A 16,565-nucleotide genomic window follows, 5' to 3' on the forward strand; every position below is an offset into this window, starting at 1 on the left:
GGAAGAGAATGGAGCGCTGGATTATTTTGAAAGTTCTACAAAACGACGACTTATTTAATAGTCCGCCTGAACGAACGCCTTTCGTCAGAACTCCCAGAATTGGTATAAAATTTCTCGTCTTCCAATTGCATGTTATTACCGCATCGACACCGTCCCTTTTGCCTGCCTGCCGAAGTAAATTACGCTACAATTACTCGCTACAAATCTTCGTGCTAGATAGTGGTGACCCTAGGAATTCGCCCGGTGTCCCAGTAAAACCTGTTGCGCAATAACGCAGTACCGAGCGTGGTTTGAAATTAAACGCGTTTCCTATTGTGTACGGCCCTTCACTGCCGGGGCCAGGGCAAATTTCTTCACCCATCCCTAACGGGGCCGGCCCTGTTGATCCGGCTCACTTTGCTTGCTTTCTTCCTTCCCTGATGGTGGCTGATGTACCTCTGCAAGTGTTGCGGCTAGCATACGATCCTAGACGATCGTATGCGATCGCTCAGGTTGCGGAAAACCCGGGTGAAATAATCCAAACCCGACTGGAAGGCCTGAACGGATGGAGTTGAAGTGGGCAATTGATTTTGACGTTTCCGACATCCATCATAATCGCGCTGTTCGCTCGCTCTTGTGTTCGCTGTTCAGCTTCAGCGAGAATAAGGGCAAACAGAGAGATACACACCAAAATAAAAAAAATACAGGCCGAGCAAGCAAGACTTCTCATTCCGTCAATCATCCCGTTTGTTTGTACGTCAGTTACTAGCACCAATTACTGGCTGTCTTTGAACCGGGCACGGCCACTAGCGCTTTTTGTTCCGCTCGCGGAAGTAGCGCAAATTGGCGCGCGCGCGCGCCAGCCAGATACACAAACAAGACCGCATTGACAGCATCCGAGAATGGGACTCTCAGTGGAGCCGTTACCGCCCTCATCGTCATCACTACCCAGTGTCCACTTTACACACACACACACATGCGCTCCGGAGTCTCATTATTTCCACCTCAATGCTCCGAACGAAGGAACTAGATTAGATCACATCCACCAAATCCACTCCCGATTAAGCCTTCTCCGTTGAAGTTCGACAAAACCACCGATTGATTGTAATTGATGGGAAAGGAAGAAGCAGAACATTTGTTTGCATCATTTACCGGAAGCACAGAGTTCGGGTCCGAAACAGCGAAGATCCATCCGAGAAGATAGCAACTCCACTACAGGATCCCCAAAATTGGCCCTAAATTGCAACGAAAAATTGCTCCCGCTCTCGGTGAGATTGCATCGTTACAGGAAAGGAGCTGTCACATCCATTTACAACATTTAACCGCACCGGATTGAATCAGGAAAAGTTGGGGATTATTAAAACTCTCTCAACCCACACAAATTTGCATCAAATCTTGCCGGTCAGATCAGAAATGGGATCTAATTGATATTTTTTGGACGAATGGCTGGCGTACGCATAACCGGTAGCTACATTTCGGACAACTGTTCGACAGAACAGTTACAGCGAGTTTTGCATCACTGCGACAACATCCGGTCATTGACACCCCTCCCTTGCCGGTGGCTGTTGATTTGATCCATTAGTCATTCTACGCACACCAAACCCTCCCTCCCAACTGCGGTCCTTGGGTCCTGGCAACGTTGTGTTCCTTGCCCGTGGTAAGCCAATTTCGAATGCGACCATTCGTGTCGTAGAAGAGATCTCATCTCAGCGCCGAGACAGATAACGACGTCACCTCAAGCACCATCTAACGGACGGTGGCAGGACGTTCGCAAAACGTGGCAGCACCATAATGATGCTTTGGGCAACAGTGGCACCAATTTCGTGACAGTTGACCATTGGTCCGGGGTTTTGGGTAGAAGAAAGTCTCCCAAAAATGTGTCACAAACGGAAGAAGGGCACTGCCGGAAAGCGACGGCCAAGAGGATATGAATAATGACCCCACACGATTTCGATGCAGGCCGAGTGATTTTTCGGACGGAAATCATTACACCTTAGGGGAGGATGATCTCTCGCTCTCCGTCTCTCGAATACGTTCTGCAACAGGAATAAGTTGAGTCAAAAACTGCTTTGCCACTGGGCATACAACACGACCACGTTAGCCCCAGTGGTTGGCATAATTGTGAAATGATCTGTCGCCCATACAGTTTTTAACTTCCATTGCTCATGTTCCTTTCCTGCTAGCCGCGAGGTGTAATTTCCGGCACAGTAGTAACAGTATCCCGTCCCGACAACTGATCTACACGATCAGATAAGTTTGGCAAGTTCGGTAGCAGCTCAAAATGTGTGTTTGTGTCTGTACACTTTGCATGCAGAAAACATTACCTTGGTACCTTGTTTTTTAACTGATCGTGCGTGTCCAGATTGTGCTGAACGCTTTTAACCCGACGTGAGAAACGGACACGATCAATGATTAATTGACAACAGACAAGTACACCTCGGTCACCGTCCTACGCGGGCCAGCACATGCTGCCGCAGTTCTTACTAACCAACCAATTTCTAGCAGTAATCCATCGATTGATTGGACAAATCAATCAAGCCGCTTTGAGCGCCGAGAAGATTCTGCTGGTACAGTAAACCACCAACAGTGGTCTCTAACACAGCTGCCTGGCATGATGATGGTTGTCTCAAGACATGGGTTTTATTTTCAATCTACGGATTGTTTAATTCAATTAAAAAACTCCACCCCACAATGTCCATCCGAAGACATTTACATGCCGAAAATATGAAAAATGACCTCCGCTGCTGGCTGATTGACGGGTCGCAAGTCGTTGCAAGTCGTCGGCGTCGTCAGCGTCTGGGGTGGACGATCGGAAACGATGACTGACAGTGTCCGGTTGTATCGGGGTTGTGGTGTGGTCAATTTAAATCATTCCGTTACATACGTGTACTTGCGTGGAGTAGGATTGTCACCAAACAGGAAGGGAAAAAGGAATCGAACGCTGGTGCTGTTTAAGGGCTGTAAAAATTGGATTGGATATTATTTGAATTTTGCAGCAGTTTGGGACGAAATATTGCTGATGTCCCGCATTTGGTGAATTTGGTAGAACTGAATAGTTGGTTTCATAGTAATGGAACGATGGAAGAAAAATGTATTTACTTCAGATGGCATACAGGGTAATTTTCCCCTGCGCCATCAGCCGCTTGGTCTAAGTCATTCGCCTTTACCTTCGCTACGGATGTCGGAACCGGACTCCAGTAGTGCTTCTCATTTGATTTTAATATCATCATCCATGCCGCCTAGAGCCTCTACAGAACTTGATCCTACACTGGTAGGAACTAGTCCTTCTAGTCGAACTAGTTGAGCCAGGAAAAAAGCTTACTCGTCTGATCCAAGTAGATCTGACTATCTAGCAAAGCAATGTGCGAGAATTCGGGATCTCTTAGCGTGATCAGCCTACCAACGGTGGATACTTGTATCCGGTTCGTTCCCGTCCTCGAGTTATATCTCTCTTGTCCGGGATATTCTGGATGCTGCATGCGAAGAGGATTCACAACGATAACAAATCATCAATTCTGTCCATCACATTTAGAGCCTAACAATCTCAGAATCATAAGATGTCATTTGTTTCTCGAAACTGAGCAGGGTCTCTTAAAGACAAGCAACCAGGTACTATCCTATGTGAAGTACAAAAGCTGCTTATCCTCCCCCAAGCTGCCTAAAATTGACCAATTGAAATACCATTCTTATGTGTGCACAAATTGAATGCCTTAAATTGATTCGGCTGTCCTTGTTCGATCCTTGTGTATTGTTCATCCCCTTTCTTAAGGCAATCAAGTACGAAAACAATACCATCTTTAACAACGCCCTGTCCGCCGACCTGAATTATGTCAATCCAACGAAGGTGTGCTCGTAAATCATTGACCGTATTTATGCACTTCACCCAGGACGGGGATCATGTTTGTTGCAATGAGCCCAACCGAAAGCCTTCGTGTTGATCGCAATGTGTCCCCACACACGGTAGCTGAAGCGCGCGCGTCCATCAAGTGTGTACTTACGGACAAACTTTTTTTTTTTTGTTTTGTTCCAACCGGCCAATTTCACCCGGCACCCAATATTTGCCCAAGTTCGTCCAACAAGACCTCATTCTCCCACTCACGATACTAGACGACACACGACGAACTGAACCGGGACCGGTGGGGGACACAAACGGTATGTTTCGACTTGGCTTTGTTTTTATTTAACTCTACATTCCGCCCCCACCCCCCCCCCCCTCCTCCCTACCGGCCTCCTCTCGGGCCTTCCTATGGGAAGCTTTCGGAGGCGAGTGTTGAAGTTGACGATGATGAGCTTCCATCCACACTGGCACAAGAGAAGCACAGCGTCCGTGGACAAACAAACAAAGTCATCCGGATCGCGCCGCGCGCGGTATTCCTTCTTCTCGCATGTCACTGCAACATGCTCTGCAGCAGCATCAGCAGCTCATGAAGCGAAATGATGAAGTGAATGATAAATAAACCGTATGGCCCCGCGTGCAGTGTGGTTTGCTGGAGCGATTTGTTGTAGACGAGCGAAACCCCGCACAACGGACTCACACACCTAGCGACCCGGGATGCTGTCGCTTGTGATCGGTCAGAAGGCGGCAACCCTTCTACCATGTCGTCCTCCACTCAGTGTCCTCTAAACTCAACCAACTCAGCCCTTTTGTGTGAGTGCGTGTTTGTGTGTGTGTGTGTGTGTGTATTATTATACTTTTAAAAAACAAAAACATAAACGAACAAAATAAATAATTCAACACACGCCTCTCGCGCACACAAACGCGGGTGAAGAATCAGCGAATGACTTTCGGAAGAGAAGGAAAGGAACTCGGCCAACGCTCAGGTGCTGCTGGTGTGATGCTGGTGAGAAGATGTGGTGCTCGAGGTACCATCTCGAACACATGGGAAGAATTGTGCCGTGCTGATGCTTCCCTATGCTTCCTTCCATTTTTTTCCTTTTGAACCTTTAGTCTAAGCTTCACCAACAACATCGGCACTGCTTCTCCGAAGTGTGTGTTGCAAGCTAAAAATTATAATTCATCGCGCACAATTTAATATATGTAACGAAAGTTTACCAATTGCGCCAACCGCATAACGTGGTGGGAATACTGCGGGAGAGCAAATCATGAAAGCATCCCAGTATCATGAATAAAGATCGTCCCAACGATCGATCAATCGAGGATCGGTTGTATCCGGGTGTATCTTTTCGCTCCCAAAAAAGGCACACAGAAACAGAAGCCCCATCAGCGCCACAAGAAATCAGATCAGCGTGGCACAAAGCACTAGCCAGTGTTTTGTGACTGTTACTTCGACCTTTTCGAGATTTCGTCTGGTTTTTGGACGGGGGCTTGCTTTTTCGCGGGACGTAGTAAGACCATTTTAAGTAACCACTACCTAATATGGTGGCAAGTGGAGATCTCCTCCCATCGGTGGGGTCTTGATATATTTATCCCAACTCTTCAGAAACGCTGGAATGCTGGCAGCAGAAGATCTCAATCGAAATTCCTGCCACCGAGAGTTCTATTGCTTATTTTGGGGCCTCGAAGTTGCACATTTTAATGCCAATATTTTGGCGTGTCCAGACAATGGTCACAATTCCATGATTCACAAAACCCACTTGCATGCCGACGACGCGCGCGCGTTTAAGTGTTGCCAATCAGCTTCAATTGATTTGCTCAATCAACTCTCATCAGCGTAACTTGCGACGCAAAGCCCCACTTCTCTCTGGACTAGTCTAGCAGCACCCTTTCAGACGGATCAGGTTTTTTCTAACCTCCCTTTTGTTTTTCTCTTTCCCAGACCAAAACCTCGACGGAAGTGAACAAGAAGGTAACGTTCTGGTTCGCAACCGGTGGTGCCGGGTTTTGCGTGAGCCGTGCCCTGGCGCTGAAGATGATGCCGATCGCTGCCAGCGGGAAGTTCGTTGCAATCGGAGACAAGATCCGCTTTCCGGACGACGTTACGATGGGCTTCCTGATCGGTAAGTTCTTCATTTCAAAAACTTTTCGTTCGGGTATTCCAAACATTTACTAACCTAACACTTTCTCCCACTCTAGAGCACATCCTGAAGGTGCCACTAACCGTGATCGATGCGTTCCACTCGCATCTCGAACCGATGGAGTTTATCCGGCCGGAAACGTTCCACGATCAGGTGTCGTTTAGCTATGCCCGCATGCGCAACGAGTGGAACGTGGTAAAGGTGGACGGTGGCTTCGATCAGAAGACGGACCCGAAACGGATATACTCGCTGCACTGCTATCTCTATCCGTTCTTCAGCATCTGTCCCAAGTCGATACGACGACGATGATGATGATGTGTTGGGGGATCTCGGGATGAGTCAAGGAGATCTCGGGAGCGAGCGAACGAACCCGCGCCATAGTCACGGTCGAAGCGTCCCGGACAGCCACAAGCAGTTAGAGCCAAATCAAAGGATTAAGATTACGGAACGAGATGGTGCATGCGCGTTCCTGGTGCACAAAGCACAACATCCATACACCCGATGGACGTGATTTAGAAAGGCAGAAATGCATCGTTTTTTCTTCTGCTAGGTGGAAAAAGCACTAACAATACTGTGATCGAGAAAATTGTAAGCGAAACTGTAGGAAGTATGAGCAGAAAAGGCAATAATAAGAAGTAGTTATAGATGTGTAACATAAAATGGATAAACTGTATGTACTACCAAGCGTACTAAGGATGTAAAGAACCGAAACTAGGAAACAAACAGGGATTAAAAGAAGGTAAAGGAAGAAAGAATTTCGTTATTGATGTGTACAATACGGAAGAAAAGCTATATTTATGCTGTACAGATATTGCAAGCAAGTGAAGTAACTACGTTAGAACAACCAGAAGTAGAAAATAGAACAAGCAAACGCAATATATACAATTTTTGATATAAATGTTTTGGACAAAGAAACAAACATTCGAGCCAACAAACAACTGGATAAAAACACGTTAAACGCAATTCGATTCGATTCAATAATTCGATCGAACGATACCTCCAACGGTCGATTTACATCAGTCTAGTCTTCAGCGTGCGCCTGTGTGTAGATAAGAAGCATTTGGTATACAGTCTAGAAGCAACAGTCTTAAGTCTTCCCCACACGTTTTCGTCTTCCGGTGATGATTTGAATTAATCGACACACTTGCTCGTCCTTTCTTCCTTTTTTTTTGTTTTAGTATTTAGACGAACATTGTACATATTTCACCAGTACGATTAGAGAAGCTACGGTAACTAGCTAAGTTGTTATGATGAACCGTCTAATTGTCGATAGGTGCTGCCTCATGCCGATTAGCAAGCAGCAATTAAAAAGCAGTGTCAGAAGACAGCATTCTATACGCTAGTAGAAACAGAAAGGTGTATAAGCATGATACAGATTAGCAAAAAGACGCGTTACATTATATGTGTTGTGTAGAGGTTGTTCAAAACAAGTTGTAAACATGAAATAAAACAGTGATATTTAAATGAAGGTCGATGTTGTATGCTTTGTCTGGACGGGGGTAGAAAGAAATTCACCTCAGAAAGTCGTCAAGTATGTCCCAACATTTTATGGATACTTCTTAAATCTAGAGAAGACCTAGAACCCTCTCAGGGTTCAACGCCGACATCTGCCAATCCTTTATCTCGAGCCTTTCTGATCGATGCATCAACGTTAGTACTTCCCCTAGTGACTTGATTCAAGTGGACTGCCTATAAAGATTATACGCGCTGGGACTTGGACAGTTAGTCCTCACTACGAGGGAACGGTCCGGATGGGATTTGAACCACGGTCCTGCCGTTTGAAGGCCGGCGCCGCTGTCGCCTTTACCACCGGGCTGTCCCAAATTGGGCAGCCAGTGTCTGGCCAATCTCAAAACTCTTTCTGGTCTACTTTCATATCATCATCATTATTCTGCTCACTGCATTCTTCGACCGATTGGGCAGGTATTTCGAGTTCTTCGCCCATCGGAAACACGGTTACTAGTGTGTCGGAGAAATCTTCACCGGCTAGCACCTGTCCGACGGTGGCCGGATCAAGATGTGCCGGATGCTTATGATGGTGGTTACGATGATGATGATGGTGATGATTTATCGCTGCTTCGAACCTTTTTTTCTTGATTTTCATCAAAGTTTCATTGTACCATCGTGCCACAGCGATCACCGTACTAGAGGCTTTTTTAAATGAATACCACAGTATATATCCATTTTCATGCTTCCGCTACTATCCACTAGGTGGCTCACTCGCTTGTTTTGACAACTCTTCCCTTTGTTTACAAACCGCATGTACACATGTTGGAACGTCACACATTCATAACACGCTCCTACAGCTGTACAACAACCTACCGGCTTTGAAAAGTAACTTTAAAAAATGGAAAATAAAGCTACCGCTTCGGAAACTCCTCCGTGTCACATAGATAAAAAGTTACCCAACCGAACTTACATCACAGCATGGCGCGACAAGTAAGTGATCCGCTTTATCTTCATTCATTAAATTGCTTTCCAAAACACTTACCCATTACCACGCTCCCCCGTACAGAAACGAGTTCAAATCGGTGTACGAACAGATATTCACCTCCCCAGTAGACGACATCGCAACGAAGGAGAAAGCCCTCGAGTGGCTAAATATGTGGAAAATACGACAGGTGAAAGATTTTCCCGTCTGCATCCGGTGCACGCAGCAGGTGCTCGAGGCCCAGCTGTTCGATTTACGTACCCAGCGAGATGCAACCGATAGCGGTAAAGCGACGGAAATTAAAAACATTTACGCTGGCGCATTTACCCGTTTCATCAACTTTCTGACCGAGGCTAGCGGTCCGCGAAAGGAAACGATCGCCGACTCGGTACGAAAAATTGGCATCGAAACGTACCTGGTGGAGCTGAGGCATTTATGCGCGCACAAGTCCGTTTCGATCTCGATCGACGTGTTTCGACGATCGGCACAGTACTGTATGGATTGGTTGAACCGATCGTACTGGCAACGGGAGCTGGCATGTATGGAGTCGGTCAATGCGTGGTCGATCATGGGTAACTATCTGGCGGGAGATTTGCTTTCGGCTATGAATCGTATCCTGCGTACGTACGATGCGGTAACGGCTGCACGTGTGCGGAAAGCTTTGACACTGGACGCGGCCATAAAGAGTGTCGGATTAACGGCAGATGAAGTGGAACTGTTGGAAGCGCATGCTGAATGGCGTAAATCCGCCCGCTTGCGAGTAATTCAAAATCAAACCGTAGAGCAGTTGCAGGCTCTGAAGTTGCCACCAACTCAGGTTGCAGTCAATGCCGTTTGTAAGGCGGTATTCGAGAATTGCAAACGTATGTTCCGGGATGCGGAACTGTACGGTGAGGATGAGACTGTTCCTCTGGCCAAGATGCATAGTGCACTGTTCCGTGGGTTAGCGGCGATGGGTTGTGTGCAAACGTTCTTCAAGCAGCTAATCGTCATCTGTGAGCAGGACAGTGTGCAGACCGCTCACCAACGTCCGTGGGCCACCTACTGGGCACAGAGAATAGCGGCCGGATTTCAGCTGCTGAGAGAGTTTAAAAAACACTGCAGCACATTACCACCGGAACAAGTGTCCCGGTATGGTCAAGCATCGCCGCGAATCGGATTAGCGCAGAATTGGTACGAAGAGCGATTAAAGTGTGCTACCAATCATCATCTGATGCTAGGACTGTACGTGGACTGTCCATGGCATTTGAGGCTTCACCGATCGTACGTGATGGCACGGTTAATGGCGATGAATGATTACACAAAGGATATAGTGCCGATGTAAGTAGCATCTGCGATCTAAGATTTAATATTTAAATGAATTTTTTTTTTAATTTTTGTATCCTTTTCCAGATTACTCACTCTACAGGAACCTCCCCTGTCCGATGAACAGCTGCAGAACATCAAGCAGTTAACACATATTTACTACGACGGTAGTGATGTGATTTCCACTGAAACTTCCGGCAAGAAGAACATCCCATCAGAAGACAAAAAGGCAAATGGTCACTACGAGAGCAGCACGAAAGGAACGCAAATTTATACGGCGGAAGATCTTAAAGATGTGATCGCAAACGTACGCAACAAGCGCAAATCAGCGGAAGAAGAAATCCCTTCCAAAAGAGCAAAACAGTACGGTCTGTGGACGGAGCCGGATGTAACGCTAGACTGGGGCAAATATCCGTTAGGAACGTGTCTTAAATGAATAAAATTCTCGCGTAAATTCGGGCAAGTGTGTCACGTTAAGTAACTCGTGCTGTTACTTAAACAAACTGGCTTTCATTTTACACTTATTTTTCACTAATTAATCAGTCCCTGAAAAAAATAATTCTAACAAAACGATAAAAAATTGGTGTCTGTGAGTATTGGGACAAGACGGTCATCTAGATAAAATCTTCGAAGATTATATAACAATAGGAATATCAGATCAGATGTTTCATTACAATTTGGTAGAGGTAAATTTGGTTCACCAATTCCTCCTCTTTTGAGGTTTAAAGATACATAACGACCAAAACATAGCTCCAAACTGATATTAGGATTTGCTTGCTTGAGCTTCTAGCATTTTACGGATCTCACTGTCGAATCCTTTCTAGCCCTTGGCCATCCTTTTTTGGACCTATTCCGCTTAAAAGTACCACACAATATCATGCTTCTCTCTGAACTACTCTTTCTCTTTTCTCTGAACTACTTATAGTACGAATTTGATTCTGGGGATTTAATCCCAGGTCGGATCGATCGGGATTCTGGAATTATCACGATTTCTACGGTTTTTATAGCTCAACCTCTCATTAAAATTAGCGAAATAAACAATATTGTAAAATGGCACTCAATTTTGTTGATCAGCAGGGAAAAGATAATAAAAGTGAGGAAAATGTACTATTATTCATGAAATTTGGTGTACTACACGGTGTTTGCAATAATTTGGCAATTATCTATGGAAAAAAATCCTGGGTATCGGTTACGGCCTCGATTCGGGACCAGAATTTGAAGCAATCCCGAACTGTCGTGGGCCTGGGAAGGGCCGTAAAACGGACTTAATTTTCACCAATAGTGACCCCTGGGTGTTGCAGGCCGATGTAATAGTGTCACGTTCAACTGGGCCCCAAACATAAAAAACCAGGAGATGAAGATCCAGCGAGTTAGGGCGCCACTGTTACGGTTTGGTGAAGGTTTAAAAATTGTCTGTAAACCATTTGATGGTTTTCGCAGCCCTATGGCAAGGTGCGGAACCCTTCTAGAACACATTCGGCCAACCATTGGTCACTCTAGTGATCCAAGGCTTCACTATCGTGTCCAGCATCCTGGATGCAGCCATCGGAATTGAGGCGGAGGCTTTGTTGAAAGAAAAACGGTGGCATCACATCCCCTTGACGATTCGCACACCATCACCGTCTGGGGAAATTTGGCCTTATCTCACGACTTTTCTCGGTGAGCAGCTGACCTTTGCGACGCTTGTACGGAGAGTACGAAGTTCAACGCCCTCTCTTCCGATTCCTCAAACTTACATCACTCGCGTCTGCATATCGGTCAAGACAGCGTCCTTGCGAAATCTCGCTCCGAATGGGTTTTACAGTGTTCGTAGAACATTGCGCACATCAATGATGACCCAGTTCTGCTTTCCGGCACGGATCATGTTGATGCACGTGATCCATTTCCACAATTCAGACGGGTTGAACATTTTTCACGCAATTGAAATATCTATACAGTTAGTCACAGATACGAACTACTCTGCATACTCACTTGATCGCCTACCTGATTTATTTTTTCTTATAAAAAAAATTGGTGGTTCACTTGCCCTACTTTCCGCTATAATTATTTCATTCAATCGATATAAATTTAAAATGAAGAAAAAAGAAAGATAATTAACGGTCGAAGTTTGTTTTACCTTCATTCGTTTTAAATTAACGTCAAACGACAGAATGACATTTCTCGTGTTTTCTACTTTTCTTCATAGCAAGCTGCGTGTTGCGACATGAATTCGTTTGAATTTTTGAACAAAAGTGTTCGTACCACGAAAAAATCAACACCGCGTTCGACTGCAGTCCCTGTTGTGCCGAGCATCTGACGAATTTTGTAAGGAATTAGGTAAGATTGTTATCGTAAAAGAAAGATCAATTTTTTATATAGATGTATATATATACACTTTTTCACCTTCTTGTTGGTATCTTCGTAGAACCAAAAAGCAATGCCCAACGAAATCGTCTCACACACACTGGATATTTCCGTGGCTCAGCTCTGTATCGCGCTCGGTTGGACACATACGCACAAATCCACCCTGCAATGTCTGTCCCAGCTGACCGAAAACTATCTGCGGAAGCTGGCGGAACTTGCCAAATACTTTGCCGAGCTCAACAATCGCACCACACCGAACATGGACGATCTTGCATTTGTCTTCAACTACCTACAGATCGATCTGAAGGAAATAGCGGAATATTGTAAGAACTTCCAGCCAGAGCTTCTGCCCCCGGCGTGCGATATTCAGTGTGTTTCTATACCGAAGAAAGGTAATGAGTCAATCAATGTACGGACTAAAGAACAAATGCAGGGATCTTTAGATGTAGATGGTAAATTAAAATATTAATTTACAATAAAAAAAAACTACTTACAATAAACACACACAAGCACACACGCAAGTACATTGGTGTACGTTTTCCTCCATCCAACGCTCGTCCTTCTTCTTTTGTACTATAAACAATCATCTCTGGTCTCGCGGAACTTCAAGACGCTCGAAAGCATGGGAGGAAAATCACCATCAATCCATCGGTGGATGTGCCTGCCACACCCTGGACTGCAGGACGTGCAGTATGCCGCGCAGGATATCGTTCTTACACTCGATTCCACGCTGAATTTCCCGCAGTGTTTCCAGCTTTTCTCGCTCGATCATTAACCGCTCCTGTTCGTAGGCGCTAAGCCGCCGGAATCGCTTCCTGTGTGGTGGTGATTCTTCCTCCAGCTCTTCCGTTTGCTGTGCCAGTGCTTTTTCTTCCTCTTCTATGTGTTCCGTCACTTGTTCTTCCTCTTCCTCCTCTCCTCCTTGATCCTGATCTTCTTCGCTATCCAGGACTGTTTGGACCACTAGCTCTTTCTGGTCCACTGTGGCATGATCATCATCATTCTGCTCACTACATTCTTCGACCTGTTGGGCAGGTATTTCGAGTTCTTCGCCCATCGGAAACTCGGCTACTAGTGTGTCGGAGAAATCTTCACCGGCTAGCACCTGTCCGACGGTGGCCGGATCGAGATGTGCCGGATGCTTATGATGGTGGTGACGATGATGATGGGGGTGATGATGATGATGATCGTCGGTGTCGTCTTCCTCGTCATGATGATTCTGTTGTAGCTGATGATGTTGCTCGGCGACGTAACTGTACGAAACAACCCCAGGATCTTCGAGTATTTGCTGAAACTTTTCAAAGTACGGCCATTTCGGGCGGTTGCTATACTGGCCGGTAATGGCTTGCTGTTTCAGTTTTGCTCTCACCTAAAACAAATACATAATGTTAATGTCCCATACTCAAATTTAAAAAATAAGGCCTCCCTTGCCACCTACTACCCACCTGTTCGAACGTTTGTTTGAGATTTCGAAACTTTTTGTACGCAACGTCCCATTCGAGATCATACTCGTAGATCTTCTTAAACTTCATGCTGATCTCCGCCCACAGGTCCTTCTTCTTGTGCTTGCGATCTTTAAACTTGTCCTTCAGCAGATCGTACTCGTGCAGCAGCAACATGCAGCGCTCGTGCGTCCATTTGAAGTCGTGCTGGGACGGGGCACTCATCAACATTATCGTTGCACCGGAAGTATTGGCCACTTCTTCCATATTGCGGATGGCCGGTTTTCGCTGGCTCACCAGCAACAACAATCACACAGCAATTGGCAGCAGCAGCAGCAGCAAAACAATACAACAACTTGTCTCAATCAAGCAAGGAAGGATGCAAATTTCCAGCACCACAACAACAACAGCGCAACACAGCACAGCACTGCTTGTTTGACAGCAGCTGTGAGCACAAAAGAGGAACAGGAGCAAGAAAAACACATCAAAGCAGCGTTGCCGCTAGAGGGCGCTACCGAAGGGTGTAGAAATTTGAATTTTTAATTTCAATGGAATGGAAAAAAATGTAGTTTGTAATGGGATTTATTAAGCAATGATGTGATATACAAAAGGCATTTTTAAAGGGTAAGGAATCATTTGATTCCATTTAATGTATTTCTGAAAACCATGAAAACGCCGAAGTGGCTTTAAGCTGTATGTTGCCTTTAGTTGAGGAAAAATTTCAAGATAAGCTAAATTTGCAATATTATCTTTTCTTGTCGTTTTTGACATTCCACAAACGCGTCCACAGTCATGGCTTCATAAATTAAGTGGCAACTTTTAACAATCCTTCGAACTTATATGCTATATGGAGGGTATAGCACCATATAGCATATATGTCCTTCCCCCTTAGTTTAAGTGCACCTTATCCCGGGAGAGCTCGGCTGTGGATGATTTGACTGCCAGATATCCTTCTGAAGTTGTCGTCTACTCTGGTTACAGGGGATTAGCGCTTTTTTGGAGCATAGTACCGCGAAGACTTGCTCCCAAGATAATCGTTTATTGTGGATACTGCATTTCGATTCCGGCATTCTGATGTTGCGGCTGGCGACACTATCATCAGAATGAGTCCGAAAGCCACTACAATTTTGTGGAGCTACAACATCATATGAAGAAACGTTTCACCTCAAAAAATCTGTCGCGTCGGTCGAAGCTGGGACTGTACCGTACCTTTATAGTCCCAGTACTCACATACGCCTCTGAGACATGGACCCTGTCCAAAACAGACGAAGCCCTCTCAGCCGCGTTCGAGAGGAAGATGCTCAGAAGGATTGTTGGCCCCCATGTGTGTGGAAGGACAATGGAAGAGCCGCTACAACGACGAGCTGTGCGAAATGTATGACGACCTCACAGTCGTGCAGTGAATTAGGCTCGTCAGGCTGTGTTGGGCTGGCCATGTTATACGCATGGCCCCAGGACTACCCAGCTCAGAAAGTCCTTTTAGGCCGTCCACACGGATAGAGGAGGAGTGGCAGGCCACGCCTGTGGTAGATTGAGGTGGGAGGATGGCAAAACCCCAAAGCGATTGTAGCGCCTGATAAGTAAGTAAGTTACAACAACATATAACCCATGCATTCCGCCAACAGTGAGGTCGTCAGTTACAACTTCACGTTTCCCAAACGCTATTCTTTGGTTTAGCGATCTAAATCTGAGGAATTATTGATTTACAATGTCTACCTTTTACTGCACTTTAAGTATTCCCGCAACATTTTGTTTATTTTTTAGACAAGGAAGAAAGAAAGAAACCCGTGGCGAATGTTCGCTTCTCCCAAAGCTAAATCCGCCTCTGTCTGCATGAGTTCACTGATCAATGTTGAAGAAAGCTCTGACTTTTGAATCAAGATAGCAGACAGAGGCCGAGGAAATAATATTAGGTTGGTGGGATTTAGACTCTTAGTGACGAAAAGGATTATTATTTCAATTACTTAATTTAGCAGCTACTACCGCTTTACCGTCCAGTTGAGCCAACCTCAGCGTAGACGGTCTATAAATATTTTACAGGGTGCAAATTGATAGATCGTTTGAATGCTTGCGCCATTTACGCAATTTCTATTCAACCGTTGGGGGCAAAATTGTCCAAAATTCTCTATTGCATATGGTTTTAATTGCTTCGGCGAAAAGGACACATCATGTAAACATTTTAATAGACAATCCAAAAAAAAAAACTACCATATTACTAAACAAGTAATAATAATTGCAATCGCTATACCACCATATTTCAATCATAATCCATTTATTTTCTGTTTATCTTTTTTGTAAACGAAACCTTAACATATACAGGTATTATTAGTTAAGATACCAATATAATATAATTCATATATGTACTATATATAGATAATTAATTTATCCCAATTGTGGTTCTGTGGTTCTACCCCCTTTTTCTCGCTCAACGGCGCCCACCGTCAACGCTTGCGTCACATCTTCCCACATCGTTCTTTTCCACGATTCGATAATCAATAATTAATAGCTGTCTGTCCGCGTTCGCTTCCTCTCCTTCTCTTGGTGGTGGTGTTTGTTTGTTTGTTTGTTGTGTAATGTTAATTGGGCATTTGTTGTTTGATTTGTTTCCGTTTTTGTTTTACATTTTTACTAACCAATAATTTCCACCCCCGAAAAAGGCTTGCATTCTTCTTCTTCTTTTCCATTACTATCAGAAGGGAATGAAATTCAAAGAAACTGATAATAAACGTTGGTATCTGCTTAGCTTCCCTCGCTACGAGGCTTGTTAATTTCAAAAAAATCTAACTGAGAATTTCTTTGTTTTGACATTGCTGCTCACCTTCTTATCTTCCTTTGTTCATGTTCTGTGTAGTTTTGTTGTTTTGTCACCTAGTCCCATTTCTACCGTTTCCTACACGATTAAAGTACAAATTTGGCCTAACAAAATTATCCTTTCTCTTTTACTCTCTTTTACTACCTTTCTTGTTTGCTTGTGTTGTGAAAAAAGATACATGAAGAGGGAGGGTTTACAGTTTACAAGTTAGTGCATTGCTTTATTGCTCCAGTTTGTTGATGACAAACTACTACTGGGCCTCCATGAGTACGATTTT

At 44.9% G+C, this 16,565-nt stretch overlaps 4 protein-coding genes across 4 annotated transcripts in view; 3 read left to right on the forward strand and 1 right to left on the reverse strand.

The window, feature by feature from the left end:
* The window catches only part of LOC126563642 (fringe glycosyltransferase), a 118,965-nt gene extending 112,677 nt beyond the window's left edge, over window positions 1-6,288 (forward strand). Inside the window, exons 6-7 of the mRNA XM_050220287.1 lie at window positions 5,757-5,937; window positions 6,014-6,288. Of these exons, the coding sequence (XP_050076244.1) occupies window positions 5,757-5,937; window positions 6,014-6,264 (432 nt within the window). The 3' untranslated portion in view covers window positions 6,265-6,288. The remainder of the gene's footprint in view (window positions 1-5,756; window positions 5,938-6,013) is intronic.
* Window positions 6,289-8,302: 2,014 nt separating this feature from the next.
* LOC126561960 (uncharacterized) lies at window positions 8,303-10,127 on the forward strand. Its single transcript, XM_050218353.1, has 3 exons — window positions 8,303-8,394; window positions 8,471-9,706; window positions 9,779-10,127. Exons 1-3 carry the CDS (start codon window positions 8,303-8,305, stop codon window positions 10,125-10,127), a joined length of 1,677 nt encoding a protein of 558 aa, XP_050074310.1.
* Window positions 10,128-12,107: 1,980 nt separating this feature from the next.
* On the forward strand, window positions 12,108-12,503 carry LOC126560832 (transcription initiation factor TFIID subunit 3-like). The gene has a single exon (XM_050216781.1). The coding sequence runs from the start codon at window positions 12,108-12,110 to the stop codon at window positions 12,501-12,503; it is 396 nt and encodes a 131-aa protein (XP_050072738.1).
* A 171-nt stretch (window positions 12,504-12,674) lies between these two features.
* On the reverse strand, window positions 12,675-13,743 carry LOC126562587 (hormone receptor 4-like). Its single transcript, XM_050219135.1, has 2 exons — window positions 13,480-13,743; window positions 12,675-13,403 (listed from the first exon to the last, which is right to left on the reverse strand). The coding sequence occupies exons 1-2, from the start codon at window positions 13,741-13,743 to the stop codon at window positions 12,675-12,677; spliced, it is 993 nt and encodes a 330-aa protein (XP_050075092.1).
* Between the last annotated feature and the right edge of the window lie 2,822 nt (window positions 13,744-16,565).

Source organism: Anopheles maculipalpis, chromosome 3RL (genome assembly GCF_943734695.1).
Source record: "Anopheles maculipalpis chromosome 3RL, idAnoMacuDA_375_x, whole genome shotgun sequence".
Classification (NCBI taxonomy): Eukaryota; Metazoa; Arthropoda; class Insecta; order Diptera; family Culicidae; genus Anopheles; species Anopheles maculipalpis.